The 24,156-nt window shown below is 41.3% G+C and overlaps 1 protein-coding gene across 1 annotated transcript in view; it reads left to right on the top strand.

Moving 5' to 3' along the window:
- Positions 1-24,156, top strand: part of nbeab (neurobeachin b) — a gene marked incomplete at its 5' end in the record, with an annotated part of 240,535 nt that overhangs the window by 25,335 nt on the left and 191,044 nt on the right. The window contains 4 exon segments of the mRNA XM_080772482.1: positions 15,244-15,475; positions 19,223-19,323; positions 20,266-20,361; positions 22,090-22,211. Of these exon segments, the coding sequence (XP_080628608.1) occupies positions 15,244-15,475; positions 19,223-19,323; positions 20,266-20,361; positions 22,090-22,211 (551 nt within the window).

Here is a 24,156-nt window from a genome sequence, read left to right as displayed (position 1 = left end):
GCGCAGTAAAGGTTACATTCACAAACTCATGGATGTGTCCTCATGATACAACACACATGTCACTCAGCACTCCAAATTGGGCACAAGCAGTGGCAGCTCCGCCATATAGGGCAGCAGAGATGGCACACTTTGCCAGCCTTTCTGCATCGTCTTTGGGCGGGCATCCCAAGTTGTCGTAACCCTCCGATAAGCAGTCCGTGGGTATATGTCCTAGGCTGGATCACCATAGGAAACAAAGTTATTAGTCTTGCACTGTTGCTTGGTGTTAAAGTGCTCTCTGTACCGGTAGTTGTTCTCATCCATGTGCCTGGAAGTCCACCCATTGCTATTACGGGGTTAGTCCGACAGTGGACAGACATACCGCTGGAAGGTCTATATTGCCTCTCATCCCAGTAAGCTCTTCATGGGAGGGGTCGTCAGGTAGCGTTGGCTGTTGGTAGACTCCACTGGTGAATAGTGCCTTCTTGTATGCAAGTTACATAGTCCACAGAAGTTGCAAATGCATCCATGCACCTACTACATTGACGATGGTAGTTACAACGGAGCATTTTAACGTCATGCCCAGGACACACACACACACACACACACACACACACACACACACACACACACACACCCCTGCCCTCTGCAGTGCTCTAGTCTAAAAAGTTTCTCCAAAAGCCATGGAATATGCAGGATTACGGTACTGTCATTATGGTAATCTCACACTTCATAGCACACATGCCATACCCGTAACTTTCATTAGCCCTCTTATTATTCACAGAATTTTCCAAAAAATTAAAACTAAAATTTTTGAAATTTCTTCTACGGTCCACAAGGGGGCGCTCGGGCCGCCAGTTGAATACCACAGAGCTATGTATAGTGGCGGAAAACACCATCATGAAGTGTTTGGTCAGAACGGTGGTTTTGATGTCTGGGTTCTTAATTGAATTGTGAATTTGTGATCTTAGCGGGTGCCTGATATAGCTTAGGGATGCATTATTTATAAATGACTAATTATTTTATAGTCCTTGACTCCTTACCGTTCAAAGATAGATCATCATAGCCTTATTGATACATGCATTTTGAGGCAGGTGGTCTACTGACCCCCAAGTGGTCCACGAAGCCATAGACTTATATAAAGGCTAGATGGCTCAAGGAGGAGTCTCCGACGTTGTTCACCCGGTGGCCATCTTGTCTCGGGCTACAGTACACTATAGTATGTTCTATGGCAACAAAAATACTAATAACTCCCTCAAATCTTGTCGGATTTACAAACAGGTTGGTTTATTACAAACGTTATCAATGTGGCTATAATTCAGGGTGCTTATCTGTTTAATGTGAGTTTTTCATATGAACTTCATATAATAAAAGCGTATGCGGACGTCTGACATGTATAACAAACCAAACCATTTGAAAATCGGTTGAAAGTTGAGCAAGTTATGGTTATTTAAAAAGACACAATGTTTCACCACGGGACAGAAAGTATATTATTTCTAGTATTTTCATGCTGAGACCCCACACCATCCAGCCAGGACAAAAAACATAAGGGGGAGTGAGTGTGGGAGAGAGAGACAAAGAGACATATTGTGAGTCAGAGGTATACACAGACCCCCCAGGGAATACTCTGCGGACCACCTGCCTAAAACAAAAAGAAGTTGGGTAGCAGCTAGTGCTACTGGGGGGGGAAATGGTGCTGGTATAGAGCCTACAATATACCAAGATAATATGCATATGTAAAGTTGAGGATGCTCTTGAATATATTTTATTCTCTCCTTGCTTTCTTTTGCACTCTCTTCATTTCTTTAATCTGTTATCTACAGTGGGGTATCTATTACTGTATGCTGAAGGAAGCCTTCATTCAAAATGTTCAGTTTGTGTGTCTAACTCAGACATACGATATTCACGGAGAAACAACAACAAAGACCACGTGGTGTAAGCGGCACACGAGTTTTGAACATTTATATTTCTATCTAGATCAGACGGATAGATACAGCAAGGACAGCAGAAATAATGGGGGGTGGGGAGAGATAGTTTGTCTACAAACATAGTTCAACTTATAAACAAAAAGCTAAATCTTATATGCTCTCATCCCTAATGTGTCCCTCTGTGCCCAACAGTGCCAACCGCCAGGCTTCCAGGGTTTTCTTCCCCCTCTATCCCTTTGGGATGTTTTTAGTTCCCGCAAGGTTGCCTTTTGAATTTCGTATTCTCACCCTCGGGCAAGGTGAGCAGTGAGAACAGCAGCACACCTTTCTAGACATTCAGCGGCTTAAGGTTAAGAGATTGGGGTGTGATAGTAAGCAGAGGGATTGAAGATGTCGAGCAGAAGTGACCAAGATAAGGAAAAAAGCCTGTATTTCTCTGCACAGTAAGCTCTGAATGGAAACATGGATGTGTGGGAAAAAAAGTGCTATTCAGCCTGAGAAGTAGGTTGATGACGTTGGACCTCAAGGTGCTTTTTCTGCCTGGGAGTCTAGCTCTATACCATTTATCAGATGTGCCCAGCTAACTGGTGTGATGAAGTAGCAGAGTTTAACAAAAGCAATGGGATCTTAGAAGTTCTTATTAGCTGTGTCCTATCCTAAAGTCCCTTCTCCATGTGTCAGAAGATTGTATTTTTTTTATGGGCGCATACAGGGCGTGTACAGAAAAAAAAGAACGCAGGTCTCATTGAAAATTAATGACTATACACTATACAGCATGTCACATTTCTAGAGGAGTGGCGCTGTCCGTAGTTCTGAAATACAGTCAGCCAGTGGCTGGGCAGCACGCAGGGTCAGGGTCATTCAGACAGTGTCTGTTCCTAGAATAAAAACATCTTCTTTTTCAATGTAAGTTACAATAATGTGAGCGCAAATACCATTTGAATAGTATCCTACTATTGAATGATGTTTGTGCTCAGGTTTGACCTTGCGAACAGAGCTTTTAGGGGAGTGTTTAATCACATACATGTGGTATATTGTCATTTATTGCTGTTTTAAGGTGATACTCACACTCACAGTAAGCAGTAAATATCATATTCAACGTAGCATTGTTCATGTACATGAATAGTACACGCTGTGCCTTGTGAGAGTGGCATGTCATTTTCCGTGTGATTTATTAGCTACAGTAAGTGCACAGGATGATGAAAACAGCTGGGGTTTGTGCCTCTGCCTGGTGAGGGTTTCTAGGGTTTCTACACCGTTGACTGTGGGGGATATTTATATTCAGGCCATGTTTCTACGCTCCAATGAGTTCTTGTTCCCTTCCTTTCAAATAAATCTCAATATGGGCTTTCTAGTAGTACTTATCAAGGGACCGCTGATTGGTTGTAATCTTCAGTGAGACAGTGTCAGTTAAGTGAAACATTTCAGTCTTGGTCAACGTCGGAGTAGAGTACAGTATATAGTACTACAGTATATACACAGTAAGCATGCTACTGAAGAAGTGTCTTATATATAAAGTGGCTGCTAATCACATTAGTTGGGGAACGTCACATTTGTGACCAATCTGCAAAATAAATGCTTACCAATAGCTTTCTTCACAAATGTGTTCATAAAAATGTCTACTATCACCTCTCAATTTGTTCCAACCCAACTCCTTTGGGAAACTTTGTGACAGCTCCTGAAAATTAACAACCTATGCAGGCAACATTTACACATTTTCATTGTGCTTTAAGTAGCATGTGACTGGTCAAACTATATATGTTTTTTATAATTCTGAATCCATTGCAAGCATTTGGTTTGCACGAAAATCACTCATTGGGCTAAAAATCACACCTGTGTGAATGAGTGGTGCAACTCCACCCCCCCCACCTCTCTCTCTCTCTCTCTCTCTCTCATTAGCAGGCAACAGTGCAGCACTATCCCTCTCTCACAACAGCGCCCATACTGGTACTCAGTCATATACTGGTGCTCATTAACCAACACATAGGTACATAGGTGAACACGGACATTGCTGTTCCTTGGAGTTGTTGCACCACTCAAAAATGGCCATAGCAGTTATCACAAATGAGATAAGTGGCTATTTGCCAGGGCCAAGCAGTGTTTTCCCTTTCCCTTTTCAAGCGCAGAAGCAGCGTGTCTACTCAAGAGTCTCTCTCGCGTGACTGAACTTCTCACCCTATCTCTAAGGGAGATGCCAGCCACCATGAACATAGGTGAGAGTAGGGACAAAGATTTCTCGGAGAAAGTAATAAGGTTCCGTACTGTATATCCCTACATTTAAATTGAGTTGAATGAATGAGTCGTAAAGAATAATGGGGATGAGGCTGACGGCAATGCCAATTATCGCTAGACATCTCCCAGCTGAATGTAATCTACTGTGTTGTTTTCATTATCAGAAACAGCCTTTTGTACTGTACTTGTCTTGACAACAATGAAGTGTAAAATGGTGAATGGTTTAGTTTACTTTACGTAATCACTGTAGGTAATTACCCTGCCTGCAGCAATGTACAGTATGCCAGGGTATTGTAATCAGACCTATCCATGTGTGTCTGTCTGAGAATGGCTAACTTGATAATTAATGTGCAGATTTTCAGTACACTTGGTCGGAATTAATAATCGGTAGACTGCTCCAGGTTTAAGAGATGATTACCTTTTGAGACTACGGTCTACTATAGGCGAATCAGTCGTATATGGGGCACAGAGAAACATACTGTAGAACAAGATATGCTGTTGCGGGCAGGATTTGTACGTCTAGTTGCATTTCTAATGACTTGTAAGCTGAAACATTGAATAGCATTTTAAATGTTAATATAGTGGGGAAAGTAAAGGTTTGGGTCACTTTAAAAACAGTTAACATTCAAAACATAGGCTACACTGCAGTGACTGCACCGTATTGTATTTGTAGAGGTTTTGTACAACGCGCTTTTTAATAAAACACAGACAAAGGGTGTTCAGTAGCATTGATTTATGGAGAAAAGAAAACTCAAAATGGAGTTTGTTAGTTGGTTTCCTCCCGACAGTGATGATATGACCTGAGAAATGTACAGTATGTGTCACAGACAGTAGCTATAAATTGAGTTTACAATTTACATTTTATTTATTGCATGTTATTTAACACATCCTACTGTAGCTATTGGAAGCAGTGGGCAACCAACTTCTCCGTCACCCTGCTCCAGCTCTAAGGCCAGTTAAGTTAAGTGAGGTGACTGTGGGGGATTTCATTTTCCGTAACCAATCACTATGACACCAAAGTATAGCCTGAAGCTAACGTAATTTTTGTCAACAACACTGATATGCCAACGCAAAAAGAATAAATGCCTTCAAATCAAAACAGAGTGCTGTTTGGATTTCAATGTAATTGGTTGGCTGCTTTTGATCTAGTAGCCGCTATGCTGGCCCAAAGTTGTTGGATCAACGGTTCGCCTGAGGCAGATGACTGATCATCGTTTATTGTGTAATTTTCAGTGTACTACCAAAATTGGCCTGTCGACCGTGGACGTCAAGACGTAATATCCAGAATAATCACACCAGGGGTCACGTCAGGCGGCCCAGGCGCACCATTGTTTTGATCCTCACCAAACTTGGCACAAATGCTGTTCATGTCACTTCCATGAGAAATGTCACACCGGTGGCCATGTGTAGTGCACCGTTGCACATACTGTAGGACAAACACGCTTCAAGGCGGGCCATGGGCGCACCACTGTTACAATCTTGATTTGAGGTTTAACGTTCAGATGAGTGAATCTTCAACTACTTTCAGATTTCTCACTTCACACATCATTTGAAAGCTACAATGCACACTCTCATAATGAGTCAATGTGAAAAATGACTGTGCCCTACACAAGGCAAATATTCTATCAGACCCTGTCACATATTGATGTGATATGAGACTTTACTTGACAGATGCTTGATTGATGATATTCTGTTAACGTTAGATGATACGGAATATGACATTTTCTACTCATTCAAAGCCCTCCTGTTCCTTTCTACACAGCTATTGCTCTTAGTCTTGATAGGAGGACAAAAATGATAAATTATTCTCAGTCGGTACACACTACAGCTCTGTGGAGTGTGCTATTCTTACCAGAGAGAGATATGGATGGATTGAAATCAGAGAGGGTTCAGGCAGTGTCACTGTTAGTGGAGCGCACCCTCAATGTTCAAGCCATAAATCAAACTCAATGAAAAGACAGGAGCGATAAACTGATTTGTATATCTAATCTGCCCCTTCCCCCTCTCTGTCGTTCTTTAGCCTGACCTTATTTTGACAATTATAGGAACCAAGATGGGCCATGGATAGCTTATACCTTGGATCCTGCGTATATTTCCCTTGAGTGGTGGCACTGGTGTGTGCCATACAGTATGCAGAGTTGTCACAACTATATATATTTTTGATCACATACCCAGTCTTTTATTTGTCCTGGGTGAGGGAGTGATGCAAGGAATGAGAGGATGATAAGCTTACAGGGATGGGGTAGAAGGTGACCAATCAAAGTACCATCACTTGCTGAACTTTCACGTGAAGGAAAACGAAATCACAACAGCTAAAAAACAAACAAGGGCCCTGGTCTTGTTAATATATAATGCTATGGGTCAGAGATTCGTTGCTGCCATTGTTATCCAACCTCTGGCCCGGCTGCATCAGCTGCTGAGACGCCACATGCAACCGTGCACAGTAACCTCATCAGAGTGGCTCTATTTTTACACAGAGTTGCGTTCTGGTTTTGAGTGGTGTTTTACTTCCAGATCACAGATGCACGTTACATAATGGACCAATTTCTGTATGTTTTAGTTGCATATTAATTCTCGGTTTCATCAATATTTTGTTGTTGTTGCTAAATCAATTTGAGAAGTGTTACTTTACAATATAGGCCTATCTTCGATTCTAACAAGGCCCTCTAAATCCTGACCTTGGTTTTCTGAAAAACTTCAAATATTTATATAGCGGCATCAACATTTATTATTTTTTGAATACTGTACATACTGTACAGAACACCAAAATGGGTTCCCGGGCCTGAATGGGTTAACCATTTAAACAAGTTATGGATGTTGTAGCCACTAGATGTTATTTCTCTGACTGTGTTAATTAATTTTGGTTTTATTTAACACTTTAACAAAAGCCCCTGGCTGTGACATTACAATTCTTGCTAGCATGTGGTGGACTTCTATTTTCATTTACCCATTTCACTTGTTTCATATGCATCTAGAAGTAATGTGAAGACTACTTGTCTCTCCGTTTCCATGTTCGCCCCAGAGACACCTTGCGGTGCTCACACTCTCCATCAGTCCTTGTAAAATAGGACATCTGTTCTATTTATTTTCACCCAATTTAGTGGCCACTGTAAGCTTGCCTTGGAAACCAGTCGGTATACAGTAGCGGTTCAATGTCACCATAGTGACGAAGGGCCTTATGAGTAGGGGGAGTGTCTAATAAAACCCATACATGTTTGACGTACTTGACGACACTAAAAGTATCTTTTGTGGGCGAAAATTACTCGCGCCTTAATGACTGACTCACAGCTCACACACTGATTTATCTGATTTATATTTGCACAGGGTCACGCACTGAAAATGGCTGATGTACAATGTAATCCATTGTAGATCTGCTATATTGTCTGACCTTGTTGAAAACGAACATAATAAATATAAATTAAATACATAAATAAAAACTATAATATACTAAACAAGCAAACCTTCTGAAATACAAGGTAGAAAACAAAAAGTACAAAAATAATAATACCAAGCTCTGCTGGATTCTTGGGAACATCTAGTCGTTCGCTTTAGAGGTCAGTGACTTGAAACATTGGTTTGTCATTCATTCTGACTAATCTCAGTGGCTTGTCAGGTGTTTTTTTGCGGGACGTCCTGGTGACCGGTGCCTGTGTGTAGGTTCCCACAGCACTAGTTTGCTGGCTGGCAGCTCTTGGTGTTTGGCAGTGTCCTGCTAGTCTCATTCTCCTGGCTGCTGTTTTCTGGCTCACCAGATCTGCGCACAAAGCTGAGATAAAACTTGCATTGTGCTTATTTGCATTGTGGGGGTGTGGAATTCTGTCAAATGTAATGATAGATGAGGCCACCCCTCTTAGTCTTAAGTCTCCTGTCATCAAGGCAGTTGTCAATCACAGCAGTATTGTAACTGCATGCACACATGGTTGATCACTTAAACCGAGTAGATACTGATTTAAAGTGGAAGTATAAAGGGAGGGATAATACAATACAGTATACTACAAGTACATGTTGGGCACCCTGACAGGATAATCAATAATCTAACATTAAATATTGATTTCAAAGTAATATTATTATTAACTTACAAGTTTCCGATAAAAGGGTAATACATTTGATTATATTCTTAGAACTGTCGACGTACCTGGTATGCAGAAATTGCATACAGCAAATTTCAATCGTAATTGAGTATTGAATTTGAGCAACACCTGTATTATTATTATCAATAATGTGCTGTACAATTATATTTAGATACCCTTAATTTAAATCATATGATTAGTTAATGCTGCAGGAGTCTCTCCAGGGAATAACGAAATGGGTCAGCTTAACTTGTGCCTGTAAAACCCTGATTAGAACCGATGCATTGCATGGATACGTATGGTACAGTACATTGTATGAAATGTTGGCAACTGTGTGTGTGTGTGTGTGTGTTGCATTACAAAAATCACACCCGTGTGAACTGAGTGGTGCAATCCCCCCCCCCACCTCTCTCTCTCTCTCTCTCTCTCTCTCTCTGTCTCTCTCTCTCTCTCTCTCTCTCTCTCTCTCTCTCTCTCATTAGCAGCACTATCCCTCTCTCTGTTTCTGGCGCCCCCTACTGGTACTAATAAGTCATATACTCGTGCTCATGCCCACATAGGTAGGTAGACACAGGTACGTAGACGCGGACATTGCTGGTTGTAGGAGTGGTTGCACCACTCAAAAACATGTATTTCACATGACTTTGATGTTGAATTACAGGCAGTTCCATCTAATATAACATTGCTTAAGTTGGTCACGTGCCAAAAGCGGTGGACATAAACTGGTCGACAGAAACTGGTGGACACGACATGCCCCAACACGGGCAGAAACAAGGCCTTTTAACCAGGCTACTTACACACACTACAACTCGCTTACAATTCGCAAACCTGGCAACACTGCCCTGTGTTCATGCTGTTGTCAGAGGCCCGCCCCCGGCTCACACGTCACTACTCTCTCCGTCTCTCCGCTCGCAATCGGCAGCCATCTTGCTTTTTATTTATATGGGCGAGTGGCAATTTAATGCAAATAAATTAATTATAGGTCCAGCAAGCAAATCATGATGGTCTGTAGGTCACAATAACATTCCGATTTTAGGTGTTGTGTTTTGTATGACATTTTGGCCAGTAGTTTTATATCTATCTCAGCTTTTGCCTAACTCATCTCATGCTAACAGTGCTGACCACAACGTTAGCAGCATTTGATGACAGGTTGCCATAGCAACGTACAGTGTGCGCAGACCTAACGTGAGCTTCTGGGACAGAAACTTGCGTTTTCATGACCGCAGCAGCTGCTGCAGCCTCTGATAGCTACTGTGCTAAAGATGCTAAAGCAACACAAAAAAACATCCACACGCAAACCAAAACAAACCAGGGACCAGGGTTGCCACATATCGTGGATGTGAGAGTGAAACAAGCAACCAGGTCTATAAAAATGTTAATAGGCCAGTTCAAAGTAGGTAAATCAGAAATGGTCCGGAAATTAGTCTTAAAATAATCAATTTTAGTGTTGACTGTCAAACTTTGTTGTCTAATGTTGTTTCAGAGCAGTGGAACTCAAACATTTCCATGTCAAGGACTACCAATAGATAAACAAGTCCAAAGTAGCTTATAATGATCAGACTTGGCAACACTGTCTCTAGGTTGAACGTTCTACTTTACAAGCTCACACATATGAAATATGTTTTTTTGAATCTTCAAACTGAGACATATTTTATCATAATACTGTTAGCACAGTCATCATACTCCAAGAGCATACAAATGGAACCAAATGGACCCTGATTTTCCCAGAGAGCAAATGGTATCAAATGGGGGTCTGTGGCCTAATGCATTTCAAACTGGGGGTTCTTGGTATTATATTCTCTGCATATCTTATCAACTTGGGGTGAATATTTCACCACAATACTTTACTGAATATTTCACAAGAATATAACACAAGAGTCAAATGTACGGTCAAATGCAATCACAATATAGGCTACAGATGTAAATATTTATGACACAGTAAAATGTCGAAAATTAGTGCTATCCCCCCCACACACACACACACACACACACACACACACACACACACACACACACACACACACGACAGGCAAGGCTGTTGTTTGCATCGTTCGCAGGCAGCAGCTACCTTGGCACTGCTCTCTGTGACTGTAGTTGTTTCACCATGTTTGCGTATTTATGAGAAATAAAAAACACTTTCTGTTATTATAATACTTTATAACCCATGCGTTACTACATGTGCAGGGCACACTACTGAGTTTAAAAACACAGCTGAAACATGAAGTGGAGTGAACTCCCGCAATTTCCTTCTTCCCATATTGCGCTGCAATGTAACTAGGATTCGCCGGCCGAAGGCCGGCGAAATTCTAGTTTAGGACATTTGCATTCGTATAGTGGACATTCTTATTTGCTAATGCTTGTGCCGCCATGCAGAGTTTGATAAATGCCTAAGCTGACACATGACATTCTGTAACTTGTCACCCACCAGGCAGACCCTCTGGTCACAGACCCTGAGGGAGACTCAAGTCTAAGTCCTTCATTGTTTTGATGCTCATCATTTAGTTGGGCTTGGAGATGGAAAACATTCAGTTGGGCTTGGAGATGGAAAACAACATTATTTTTCTCCAAGGGTTTTCTTTGTTCTCCCATGGTGGGCCCCCGGCCACAGACAATAATCGCTGTGACATTTATCTTGTCTCTCATTGCTTTCTGGATATCACAGGCTACCCCATGGAGTTTAACAGGGATTGAGGAGTTTATCTTCTTCAATAGGTAATTAAGCAGTTCTCCCTTTCCAGACAGATTTCATTTACTTATTTGTCCAGTAGGTGGTTGTGTTGTGAGCTGAGTGGATGTCTGTGTCCCTTTTGTGATCACTGTACCAGTCTGTATACCTGACTGTGTGTCTCTTTCATTCCCATTTTAATCTGTGGAGATATGCATCTCAGTGCTTGTCCCTTTCATGCCCATACTGTATATGGAGGTCCCTGTTATCAGTATCTGCCCATACCCCTCATATTGGTTGGATCGGCGGTTCTGGACAAGTGCTTATTCATACTGTATATGCCCATATTTGGAGATATTGTTCGGATCGGCGGTTCTGGACAACCGCATATCCAAACTAGAAATGCACTCTGTCGAGCTGCCCACTTGCACTTTGCACACAAGTTGACCATGAATGGCTTACTTGTGCGCGAGCAGAGTGCGCAACCTACTGCTGACTCCTGTCAACTTACCTCTTTAACACATGCATGATGATATGATATAATGATAAACATAGAATAGTTACGTCACCAACAATAATGGCACTTTTTTAGCCAATGGAGAACATGCATACATATCTCAATCGGCCACATATGTCTGTGTTGTCTCTCGGCCAATCAGGGACCACCGTTCTTACCCAGCCGATCACCCAGCCAATGACCAAACATACCTTAGTTACGTCATCAGCCAATCCCTGATTGGCCGAGCGACACCGCCAAAATAAGCAGCCAATCCCTGATTGGCCGAGCGACACCACCAACATAAGCAGCAAACCCCTGATTGGCTGAGCAACGCCACCGACATACGCAGCCGATTACAGTACTTGCATGCTCTGCTTGCGCAAGTAGAACAAAAAATGTGTCTGGCTGTCGCCCGCTGTTAAAACGCACTGTAAAGGAAATGTTTTAGAGTAAAACCAGTGCTATTCTGCCTGAATCCTGATTTATAACCACTGGCAGTTAATCAGGAGTGCCTTGATTCAATACATCACAATATGCTCTCTGTCTACCGAGCAATCTTCGTTCCTACTCTCACCTATGGTAATGAAGTGTGGGTCATGACCGAAAGAATAAGGTCGCGAATACAAGCGGCAAAAATTAGTTTTCTTCGACGGGTGGCTGGCATCTCCCTTAGAGATAGGGTGAGAAGTTCAGTCACACAAGAGAGACTCAGAGTATAGTCGCTGGATGAATGGATGGACAATAACAGTTGCAGCACCAATTCCATTTGCCCTGAAAAGCGTTGTGTTATTATGACTCAAGTGCTGTCAGTGTAGGTGGAGATTATTTGTTATTACAGTAATTGAGTGTGCATCTGTATCTTAAGTGGGTGAGCATACTGGAGAAGTGGAGATGGCAGATCACAGAGCTGCACTCTGCGTGATTATATCAATATCTCCATCCTCTGAGTGTCACTGAAACTGAATTTGGATAGGGGCTAGAGCCTAGATCACATCAGCACATTCAGCTATCATTTACAATTTACAATTTAGGCATTTAGCAGACGCTCTTAATCCAGAGCGATTTACATTAAGCAGGAACAAAAAACCATGGGATCATCATCATTTATTGAAGCTGAGCCAAACTGTGTCCTAGTGTTCGTTCCTGTATCTGAAAGCTTTCCTAGTAACATTCCGATGCTGTCACAAAACAAGTGCGCCATCACGTTACATTTTATTTCCATCTGGTGTTTGTCAATAATATAGTATTTATTGATGATTAAGCCTACAAAAAATATATTTTTATTGTTAAATGTTGCTTTTTAGTTTGTCTTTTAAAAGGAGCATACATAAATGTCTACCAATGTTAGTTCTGTATACGTTTAAATCAAGATTTAGCTAGCCAATTACTGTCATTACTGAGGTCGTTAGTGACATACAAATTATCTGGGCATATCTAGGAATTACCTCTGAACACGATTGATGAGTCAGCGTGTAATCGTATGATTTCATTCACCTTTTGCAGTGCAATGGGTTTATTCCGGGATACTGCTTCTCAAAAGAGTTGTGTGCTTGTGAATGGTGTAATTAATAATGTTGCACAGGTCAGGAGCACGGTGAGATTGCGGACCAGCCTACGCTCGTAGTACAGCAGGCGACTCTGTCTTTGAATGATGGATATGAGATCACGTAACGCTTTAAATTAGACTTTATATATTTTATTTTCAGGGCATTTTTTCCCATCAGTAGGCTACGCAATCAGTTTTTCTGCCTTGGCAGAAAATGTAATTGTAAACCATAATGTATGCTTTATCTGAGAAAATGCTGAAGCATCAAAGTTTTGAGTTCATCGTGGTTGGGTGAAACATTAATGCCATGTTGTCTTTTTATGGCGGGACAGTGGCCATATACAGGACATCTGTGTTAATTTGACAAAAAATGCACCCTGGGCACATTTTAAGTTTGGTGGATGAAAGTGCCAGCGTTTGACTGCCGATGTACGTCAGTTTTTGGCGTCCATTTCAGATGCTAAATACCGGTATTAGTGTCAATTCTAGCGAGCTAAAATGAGGCCATCCTTGCTCTAGAAAACGCCAAATGTTCCAATCGGGATCACTGGATATGGATAATCAGGAAAGACCTCTGAACATCGGCGTTTTGATGCAACCATGGAGAGCTCCGTAGATTTAGACTTATGAGCCGTTTCAGTCCGCCTGTATACAAGAAGTGAACGGCAGTGCGCAAGCACGAAACCGGTCTAGAATTGCTGAAGAAGGAAACTGCGACCCAGGGTCCGCCAATTCAAATCCAACTGCTTCTGTCGTCGTATAAGGTTCATACCTTATACGTATAAGGTTTATATCCTTATACGACAATAGAAGCAGTTGACAGTTGGATTTGAATTGGCGGATCGTAAGCAGTAAGACGGTTAAATGACTATCACTGATTTGACTGTACAAGGGTGACTGCCCGGTACCGATGGTGGTCTGCAGTGAGGAATCTTACCATAAATGAGAGACTGTACGTAGTGGCCAGCAGTCTCTTCCATTTTGCATTCCAGTTAACGTACTGTAGGCTGCTATATTTAGACAAAGGGCTTTGTTACAGCATGCTGTGGCTTCACGAGAGTTGCCTGCACAGCTTGGTCACTGAACCAGCTCACTGCATATTGCTCCCCCTCTCAGACATAAGTTAAGACGTGATGTTCCATAATACCATTGGTACTGGTTCACTGAGTACTGCCTCTTTTCCCTGAGCTTTCTGATGAAGATGGCTTCTGGCTTTCTGGCTAAATTCCAATCTTGGTCAATGGGCATGGATAAAGTGGCATAGTTTGATAACGGGATTTGTCTGCACAAATGTAAACCCAAGTAGCTGGCCCAGCCTCAAACAGGGTTCTCACAGTATTCTGAAGTATAGATAATATAATACAAATAAATATAATACATTTCATGTTGTGGTGGGTGGGTTTGTGTCTGTTCTGTTGTGGGCTTTTAGATATGTTGCAGGAGGCTGAAAAAAAGCCAAAAGACACACAGACCTATATAATAATACCCTAATAGGCTGGCTGCAGGATCAAACAAAGTAATAGCTCAAGAATAAAAAGAGACCGCACACCATTTTCTAACTCGTGTTAATGTTTCGGGCCGAAGCCCTTTCGCCCCGAAACATTACCACGTAATGTAAAGATATTTCTGGGTGCAGAAAATGGTGTGCGGACTCTTTTTATTCTTGATCTATTACTTTGTTTGATCCTGCACCCAGCCTATTTTTTTCTTGGGCTTGTAAATACGTCCATATTACTGACACTGAAGACAAAATGCTGTCTTGCCTGTCTGTTAGTTTAACACAAACTCGACTTTCTTTACAACACCATTATGTCTCTCTGAACCCAGAATTAAAACAATCTCACAAACTCTAATGGACGACCACCACAACCCCACCACAACCCCCCTCAAATGTTTTTGATCCTGCATGGCTATTGCCGGTCAATCACATGTATTTTCCACCTGCCTGTATGATGCCCACCAACTAATGTGTTTTCAGTCATCCCCATACATACCGTGCTCTTCTTGAGATGACCAATTTCATGCTTGCTGAACTTCAAGAATGGTATTATTGATTTTTTTTCTACTTTTTTAATAGATTTTAAAGGGGCAATAGGCCCACATAAGATGCATTCCCAATCCCATTCCCCCGCCCCGATGTTACTTTAAAACATCCAATGACCTCAAATATCCACGGGTCCTTAAATCGGAAGCTTTCAAAGGGATCCCTACCTTCACTCTTCGCAGTGCTGTGCAGTGCCCGCATGCTACTAAATCAGATATTCTCTCATGCACCTTCCTGCCTCCTCCCATGTCTCCCTCCCTCACATCCCTCCTCTGTGCAGTTGGTGGGTGGCGAGTTTGATCTGGAGATGAACTTCATCATCCAGGATGCAGAGAGCATCAGCTGCATGGTGGAGCTGCTGGAGCACTGTGACGTCACCTGCCAAGCGGAGATCTGGAGCATGTTCACTGCCGTCCTTCGCAAGAGTGTCCGCAACCTGCAGACGAGCACAGAGGTGGGCCTCATCCAGCAGGTGCTCCTCCAGATGAGCTCCGTGGATGACATGATCGCAGGTACACATTTGTCAGTTAACACTTTCCCTCCCATTGATTGTAGAACAGCTTCCCTCCCAATAACAATTTACGATTTACGTTTTCATTTGCGTTTCTAATACGTTTTAAGACTTTCAGGGTTTCCATCGGACAGAGTGGGATAGGTGACGCATTCGGCGCATGGCATGCAAAGGGATCTGGGAAATTGAGGCCCAATGCAATGGTGCGCAGCGGGTGCGTTGTTCCTCCGCTCTGTGTTGTTGATCGCCACTTTGGATGATTTTTCAACACTACGACGAAGGATCACACAATTTTATAGCGGATTTTCATGAAAAGGAACGATGATGTCGGCGTGGTGGTTCTTCAAAGATTAGGGAAATGTAGGCAGTCAACAGGGCATTGCAATTAATTAATTCCGCAGTCAAACTGTTGACAACCGAAAACATGAACCTTGGTTGAAAAAAACCCCCCAAAGTTGTCCTTTATTTTCAGCAGTGATCATTCAATGGGAAACATTGCCGGTAATAATAATATCGTTCTATTATGTGAAAACGTGACATAAAATCGGCACCAGTGAAATGTCATTTTTCAATGAGTTTTCTGTGGCTGGCTCTCACCACACAAATTGTACTGCAAGTGTTCTGTCCGATTTTCATGTCCTCATCACAATAGAACGATAGGACTCACTTTAAATATCAGCAAAGTTCTCCTTTAACTAACAGTGTATCCAAGTCAGAAAAAACTCCCATTCTCAATTTACAATTTAGACATTTAGCAGACACTTTTAATCCAGAGCGATTTATATTAAGCAAGAACAAAAACATGACATTACATCATATACATAAAACATTGCTATGAATCATATGTAAGCTAAGAACGTAACAGTGGAATATCTAAATAATGAAACTATGCATACACTATATAGTGCCATGTCTACATAAAATGCTATCTAAGTTCTTCCATAATTCTCCCATCACTGAACACAAACACACATGTATTGTACAGTATGCGGTTCAAACTAAGTATGAAATAGCTGAACGGGAGGTCAGGGGAGGACTCTGGTTTCTCCTGAGTCAAGATACTGATCACTCCTCGAGATCAAAGGGTTGGCTCCAGTGGAGTTGTGGTTCATTCTTCCTCTATAAAATCACTGGGGTTTTCTCAACTGTCTTTTGAGGCAGAATCTGCTGACACTTTACTGTATTTCTAGTTCTATGATTATTATGTGTGTTTCTGCCTTCCATAGGGCGCAATTCAGACCAGACTAAAATAAATGCACTACTGCAGATATTCCCTTTTTTCTGTATTATTAATGAGGTTTTATCATTTGGAATTATTTGAATGCTTAGAAAGAAAATAATTAGAAAGAAGAAAATAAAGGCAGGATACAACACTATTTGTTTTGTTTTTCTTCTTATAAATTATTTGATCGGCCCAAAACATTGTATTGTCAAGATTTGTCACGATCCCAGTTGGCTTTGTCCGTGCCATAACCTTCTTTAAATACATACTTTTTTTAAAGCCTATGGAGAAAATGAATAGGGAATCCATTTCCTGGGCAGCTGTGCCACTAGTCATTCTGAAAGGGGGCGGGACTGCGACGCTCTATAGATGTACTGTAGACTCTCAAACTCCTGCTTGTTTTCAGACTTGCACTCTGGTGCAAGTGTGCTTTGCAGCAGATTTTAGCATACAGTAGACAGTAGTGGACCTGCAATGAACCTGGATTTTGAATTACAATGAGAACGAAAAGTTGTGGAAAGCCCCTATCCATCTCCAAAGTCCCACTCTTTAAGATCCATAGTGAATGTACTTTACCCATAATTGATATGCTGGAAAACCTCCAGTTGGGGCAGTTGGTAATCCCACAGAGATTACCTGATAGAGCTGACTTTAACCATTATGCACCAGGGCTCAAGTATAATGAGAGCATGAGAGTTTGCTAGAGCAAATTTACTTTCGGCCACTCTTTCAGGAACATATAGACAATTTTTTTATCATGGGTAATGTGAAAGAAACAGTTGGTGTAGTTTGATGGGGATGGAGGCTTTAAGAAAACACGGTGTGTGTGTGTGTGTGTGTGTGTGTGTGTGTGTGTGTGTGTGTGTGCGCGTGCGCGTCTACACACACACACACACACCTATGCTCATGGACCTCTGCTGGACATCGCAGGTGTGCATTAATGCCGATAAAGAACACCCTCAATTATTGTTTAAGGATAGTATGGGGAAAACTATACAGCGCTGGGAAGTAGTATCCCAATGACGGTGCTTTAAATTGAGTGGGAACAATAAAGCGTTGTTGGGCTGTAGTGTACTAACTTATTGCGTCCCACACTACAGGTCCACTCCTAGCACCCCATAAGACAATGGCATACATTTGCATTCCTATGGATGAGGGTTGCTCTACTGAATGGACAATCCGCTGGCCACTATAGTTCTTAGTTTTGGTGGCGCACAGTGTAGTGAGCTTGTAGACGTTTTATTTTAAATAGCAGAGCCACAAGCTTGCAGGTAGAGAAAACCAGCTGCATATCTGAAATACGCACACACGCACGCACACGGAAATAGACCAGCTGTGCTTCACAGCAGCTTTTAAAAAAAGAAGGAGAAAGACATTGATTGGCAGTTAAACGAATATTGCATTTTCAGCACCGTTTACTCAAAAGTTGAGAATAATGAAATATTTACTGCCTTGCTTTTTGGTAATGCATGACTGCCCTCCAGCTGTCTTTAAACTTCCCCCAAAAAAAAATGCTTAAAAGAAATCTGCCTAACGATGATGTCACTGGTGGACGGGTTTCTGAACTGCTCACAACCCTCCTATGAGACATAGACCGAGTAGAAACATTTTTGGTATTTTATCATGATTATTAGTGAGGACCTATTATATGAAGATGGGTTGAAAAGTGGTGAAGTGGTCCTTTAAGGTAATAGCCATCTTACTCAATGCTGTAGCAATTACAGTGATCACAATTATGTTGTGTGTTTGGTTTGTCAGTGTTAAGTTAATTCCAATATAAGAACAATATTGCTTAGACTGTCTAACATGTCTGAGCATGATGCAGTGGTATAGTACTGTACATAGCGTCAGCATTTGGCATTGGCAACACATAATGCAGAAGAGCTAGACTGTACCCTTGAAACACGGAATATGTAAATTGTCTTTATTTATAGCAAATCTGTATTTTAAAAGCCTCTGTATAACATTTAACTGAGAGTGAAATGTACCATTGTACACTCTGTGTGAAATGGATTTATCAGTACATCAAACTCCAGTTAAGTTACAGCCAAATACAATATGGACATCCTTTAGGTATTTTGCTCAATATCTGACGAAATGTGTTCCTGAATCCTGAGTTATACTTGTACAGTAGTCACACACTGACAAAAAGAAGATCTACAAGGTCAGACCATGCACAACTATGCTTAACTAAGGCTTAACATTGCTGGAAGCGTCTCTGGGATGAATTGTGTATAATAGAATTTAATGCACAATGGACCCAGAGAGAATGAAGTTAGATTGACAGTTCATTATCTTCTCATGAGCGCTACTGTATGTGAATACTTAACAATTCCCTTGTGCCATCAAAGCCGCCCCTCTGGGATGAAGCGCAATTCTGTAACTACATTTGTTATACTGTAATGTATTTTCTGATTGCTTTCTTCCCTTTTTCCACCCCCTGTGTGTGCTTTCTTCCCTTTTTCCTCCCCCTCTGTGTGTGTGTCTGTGTGCTACTGTATGCTGCCTGCTATGCTGCCGTTCCAGACTTGCTGGTGGACATGCTGGGAGTGCTAGCAAGCTACAGTATCACACTCAAGGAGCTAAAGCTCCTATTCAGTATTCTGCAAGGAGAAGGAGGCATCTGGGTAAGTCACACGCCAGATTGCTGAACAGTATTGTGTGATCCTATGCAGAACTGAAATGACTTTTCCAGATGAAAATGTATTTTGGTCGAGGGGTGCCATATAATTATTACAGAGTGTGACACAGACAATCAAGTTACAGTAGCCCACATCAGAGAGAACTGTTCTGGGGCTTGTTCCGCTATCTACATGTTGCAAATTAGTGGTGTGTTCATTAACGGTCTGCATTCAACATATGGTTCCTGGTATTTATCAACAAAGGTACATTAAGGAAAGAACACTGGCATAATTTTTCAACTACAGCCGGAACTTTGATGGCATGCATTCCAAGTCAATGAGAGAGAGATTTCAAATTATCACTTTTTCTAATCGATTGAGACCTTTTGTAAAATACTTTGTAAAATGTTATAGCGGTATCTAAAGAGCAAAAATGAAGTTTATGAATGTGCCAAAGTATCTAGACTGTTCATCATTGCCAGTCTGTCAACCAAATCATGCGATACCTCCGAGCGTGAACAGATACCCGACACTATTTACCTACATTGTTGCATTATTGCATAGAAGAATCTGTCAATGAATCATGTCTTCTTTCATATTCCTGAACAAATTATATGACATATATATGAAGGTTGCAGTCCTTCAGAAATAGTGTTTGTTCATAAGATCATAAGTGCGCAGATTTGCTCCACTGTCTCCATTTGGGAGAAAATATATGTGCGTGTGGGGGCATACGAACGTAAAGAAATTACTATTTTTAGAGCATGTATATCTGGTGCCCATGCTATGATGTGTCTGGTGTATCTTTGACATACGTTGGCTCTTTCCAAACTTGATGTACGGGCGGAGTAAATTCCAAATGATGTAGCTCGTCCATAATCTTTCAGTGTTTGTTTGTTTTGTAATGCTTGCCAGTAAGTACTATTTCTATGTTTGTTTGTCCTGCAGCCAAAGCATGCAATCAAACTGCTGTCAGTGCTCAATCAGATGCCCCAGAGACATGGTCCAGATACCTTCTTCAACTTTCCTGGTCGCAGTGCGGCAGTAAGTCCTTCACAGTCACTTATAATATTATGGTACATTTTGAACTGGGGACTGGTTACTTCCTGAGGCCCCCACCATAAAATAATGGATAGATATAGTAAATGATATTTACAATAGGGAACGGATCACTTTCCCTCTCAGACTGCCGAAGGAGAAATGTATAAAGTTTTGGTCTAATTGGGTGAAATATTAGCCTGGGTTCCAGCCTGATTCTCTGCGTTCCACAGATCTGAAAATGTCACTGCGCTACTCAGTCTGGACAGTCTCCTATTCTCCACAGGGAGGCGATACATATGAAGGTTGAAATGTTGAACCATGGCTTCTGATTGGTATGTGTTACCAGTTTGACGTATCAATGCGCACTGCACAGCTACTGCTGTTGTCCTGCAACGTCCTTCACTACGGCATTCACCAAACTCACCCCACACTCACCATTGTTTTGTACTACTGAATGTGACAGTGGACTACTAAATCGTTCACTTTTTAACGTAGGATTTTTTTTAAAGTCTCGAACGGCGCTATGTTTTTCAACAGTGAGAAGCATGGACAGAGTGGCGCTAGCTGAAGACGCATCAGCAACAACGTGGCTACGTAACAGTTGACGTTATGAAATGCAGCCTCTGTCCAGACCTTAGAGTATATATGATACTCTAAGGTCCAGACTGAGTAGTGCAGTGACATTTTCAGATCCGCGGAACGCAGCGAATTAGGCTGAAACCTTAAATAAAGAAGAAAAACTATTTAACTGGGGATGAAAGCTTAGCTTTATTTGCACAATGTATAACAGTACATTATGGGGGCAGTAGTGGCTCAGGAGGTAGAGCGACCACTTGGGAACCGGAAGGTTCAGTGTATGAATGTGTGTGAAGGCTGAAGGGGGGGAAATGTAATGCACAATCATTGTAAAGCCTCTTGGATAAAGGCGCTATATACTGTACAATGTACAGTAAATGGTGCATGTACAGTGTACATGCACCATTTACAAAATGCACCATTTACAATATACAGTCTCCCATTTGTGACAGGGTTTTATGATGAAGTGCTGCAAGTAGGCAAACGTGAATTGCGCAAATCAAGGAAATGGGCTGTTCTGTTTATTTTAGTTAAATGTCAAAGTCAAATGTTGAAGAATTCATGTAATATAACAAACAGCACTTTTAGGATCACAAAATACTATATAATTAGTCCTTAACAAGTAACTACTGTGAGTGGTGTGAGATAAATGCGTGACAGGCTTTTTATCAGCTTCTTTAGAATTCAAATCAATAAGTATATTATCTTTTTAACAATTTAAAACAATGACACATAATTTGAAAGCTTACAATCTGTACTTTCATAACTTGTAAAAAAGAAACAATCTCTGAAACATGACTGCTGTGCCCTATAAAAGGGTTCCCAAACTTTTCAGGTTAATTTTAACACAGCAATTTTCTTTTTTAATGTACTATGACCTCTAAGAAAAAAAAGTGATCCTTTTCGTGCTGAACTAGTCAGTGAAAGAGTTTTGCTTGTCCTTTTTATGATGTGATGTGGAGCATAATGCTGCATTCACGCAAAGTGACATGACAGGCTGCAAAGCCCTGTGGCAACAAAGTGATAGGCTAGCCTAAGACATGAAGATACTGTACGAAGTGATGCCTTGACTGTTACACTACTGTACAGTGAGATAATCTTCTACAGTATTTTGTATATTGTGATCATCTAACTCCATTTGTCCACACTCCACAGGCCATTGCTTTACCTCCTATTGCTAAGTGGCCTTATCAGAATGGGTTCACTCTCAACACCTGGTTCAGAATGGATCCCTTGAACAATATAAATGTTGACAAGGATAAACCATACCTTTACTGGTGAGTATTCATTACCTGTACATATTGAGTATAATTACAAATTAGTATTTTAGCAGTATTCCAGAGCATCCTCCAAAGTGCAAGTTCGGAGTAAGTGTCATAAACCCTACTCAACAAGTGTAGACATTTGTTTTAAATCTACCAGCAGTATCATTTAAATCTACCAGCAGTATAATTAAATCTACCAGCAGTATCATTAAATCTACCAGCAGTATCATTTAAATCTAGCAGCAGTATCATTTAAATCTACCAGCAGTATCATTTAAAACTACCAGCAGTATCATTTAAATCTACCAGCAGTATCATTGACAAAGTAATATTAGCCTCCCAATATTGGCCTACAGTACATCCATTTCCCCATCTAAGCAAAATTATGATGCAAACTTTTGTTTTCAAGTTTAAACCTTTGGCAGCCTGCAACACTAATTATATCTGCTAAAGGGCCTAATGTTTTCAGATAATGTGGTTTAATAGGGCAAAGGGGGAATTAGGCTAGATTAGCTGTGATTAAAGCCATTGTGCTTCAGTACAGACTGACTTACAGTAGGTGGAACACTACAGGGTTAGACTTTGTATTGGTAGAGTACTTTAGCAGCAAATGTTAAGCAAGCTTAAAAACCTACGTAGGAGTCTTCAGAACTCAGAACTTTTGGTTGCATGTAAAGAACGTGGTCCTCTTCTTTTCCTTTCGGCTTTTCCCTTTAGAGGTCACCACAGCTAAATAATTTGCCTCCATCTCACCCTGTCCTCTGCCTCCTCTTCTCTCACACCAACTACAGTAATTTAATCTCTTCTTTGACTACATCCATACATCTCCTCTTTGGTCTACCTCTAGGCCTCCTGTCTGGGAGTACCAACATCAGCATCCTTCTACCGATATACTCACTATCATGTATAAACCATCTCAGTCTGGCCTCTCTGGCTTTATCTCCAAAACAACAGTCGCTGTCCCTCTGATGTACTCGTTCCCAGTGGCGTGCACAGATAGACACTAGGGGGTGCTAGAGCACCTTTTGAAGTTATTTTTTCTTATTTTGTACATTATGTGGACCATGGTGACAATGATCAATTCTTGATAAAAAAGCTTCTAATATATTATTTAGGCCCCACATTCTATAAATCTCACACTATTAAGGCAACCGGCCGGTTCCACGCACTGCACAAGGTGCCCTTTTTTCCCTCTAAATGTCTGTGTACGCCACTGCTTGTTCCTGATCATATCCATCCTTGTTACTCCCAGAGAGAACCTCAACATTTGAGTCTCTGCTACCTCCAGCTCTGCTTCCTGTCTTTTCCTCAGTGCGACTTTCTCTAAACCTAGCTGGTCTCACCACCATCGTAATGGACCACTTAATGTGGTCCAATCCTGTCTACTTCAATTACTACTTCTGACTGTCCTGAAATCTAGGCTAAACCAAGGTTAACCAAGCCTTTGCAGTTGTAGCTCACACTCTCTGGAACAATTTTTTTTAACTCAGTTTTACTCACTAAGGCACTTTATGTTAAGTTTATTTTATTTCTATTTTTGTAATGTTTTTATTGTTCAGCATATATACTCTTGTTTCTAAAGGCGCTTTCTAAATAAAGTTTACTTATAGTTAAGTTATTTATAGTTACAAATTTATTTCGTTTTCGCTGTCTGCAGAACCTGCACAGAGGCCTCACCCTTGTAGAGGCTTGTGGTTAATTAGTGCTAAGATCAATAGCCCAGAAGTGCAGTTTATCAGCTATTGTTCTCACTGGGGAGCGAAGCCTCAAGAGGGAAGTATACAATAGAGTGGGAGGTATAGTAAAAGACAGAAATACAAATGATAATTAAGTGGAAAAGATAGCGCAGGCTTACCAGAGGGGAAAACACTGTCTTACCAATTAGTCCAAAATGACACTTACAGCCCATTTATGTGCTTGATGCCATTGCTGTTGTTGGATAACACTTGGGTACATG

Source organism: Protomyctophum bolini (genome assembly GCF_963924005.1).
Source record: "Protomyctophum bolini genome assembly, chromosome: 9".
NCBI lineage: Eukaryota > Metazoa > Chordata > Actinopteri > Myctophiformes > Myctophidae > Protomyctophum > Protomyctophum bolini.
Note: the sequence above shows the minus strand (reverse complement) of the source record. Positions and strands in the feature narration are given on the sequence as shown.